The following is a 1,114-nucleotide window of genomic DNA, read 5'->3' on the forward strand; positions in this document are numbered from 1 at the left end:
TTGGTTTTTCAGATCTTCCTCCGGATAAAGAGCCTCTAGACTGGAACACTAGAATGACAATAGCGGCAGGAGCAGCAAAGGGACTAGAGTATTTGCATGATAAGGCGAACCCACCTGTCATCTACAGAGATTTGAAATCATCCAACATTCTTCTCGGTGATGGCTATCACCCAAAGTTATCTGATTTCGGGTTAGCTAAGTTAGGTCCCGTGGGAGATAAGACACACGTGTCAACTCGTGTGATGGGTACATATGGTTATTGTGCACCGGAATATGCCATGACTGGACAACTCACATTGAAATCGGATGTTTATAGCTTTGGGGTTGTGTTTCTCGAGCTCATCACTGGTCGAAAAGCCATTGATAATGCTCGAGCACCCGGAGAGCACAACCTTGTTGCATGGGTATGTTAAAAAATCTTTACTTTTTTGCACTCTCATATGATAGTCAACGTTTGAGACCTCTGACTTGAACTCTTTGTTGGCGTTTGCTTGGTCACACAGGCTAGGCCGTTGTTCAAAGATCGTAGAAAGTTCCCAAAGATGGCAGATCCATCGCTGCAAGGGCGGTATCCAATGCGTGGTCTATATCAAGCACTTGCAGTTGCAGCAATGTGTTTACAGGAANTCAGAGGCCATTGATGGTAAACAAATGGAAAAATTTAGCTTGTAATAGTTTTACACAGTCCATGTAATTATGACAACTTTGGTTTTTCAGATCTTCCTCCGGATAAAGAGCCTCTAGACTGGAACACTAGAATGACAATAGCGGCAGGAGCAGCAAAGGGACTAGAGTATTTGCACGATAAGGCGAACCCACCTGTCATCTACAGAGATTTGAAATCATCCAACATTCTTCTCGGTGATGGCTATCACCCAAAGTTATCTGATTTCGGGTTAGCTAAGTTAGGTCCCGTGGGAGATAAAACACACGTGTCAACTCGTGTGATGGGTACATATGGTTATTGTGCACCGGAATATGCCATGACTGGACAACTCACATTGAAATCGGATGTTTATAGCTTTGGGGTTGTGTTTCTCGAGCTCATCACTGGTCGAAAAGCCATTGATAATGCTCGAGCACCCGGAGAGCACAACCTTGTTGCATGGGTATG

The 1,114-nt window shown here is 44.3% G+C and overlaps 1 protein-coding gene across 1 annotated transcript in view; it reads left to right on the forward strand.

Annotated features, from left to right (window-relative positions):
• The window catches only part of LOC104735924 (serine/threonine-protein kinase CDL1-like), a gene marked incomplete in the record, with an annotated part of 5,516 nt that overhangs the window by 2,510 nt on the left and 1,892 nt on the right, over nucleotides 1-1,114 (forward strand). The window contains 2 exon segments of the mRNA XM_010455811.2: nucleotides 13-404; nucleotides 504-626. Coding sequence (XP_010454113.1) covers nucleotides 13-404; nucleotides 504-626 — 515 coding nt within the window.

This window comes from Camelina sativa, chromosome 13, assembly GCF_000633955.1.
Source record: "Camelina sativa cultivar DH55 chromosome 13, Cs, whole genome shotgun sequence".
Taxonomy (NCBI): domain Eukaryota; kingdom Viridiplantae; phylum Streptophyta; class Magnoliopsida; order Brassicales; family Brassicaceae; genus Camelina; species Camelina sativa.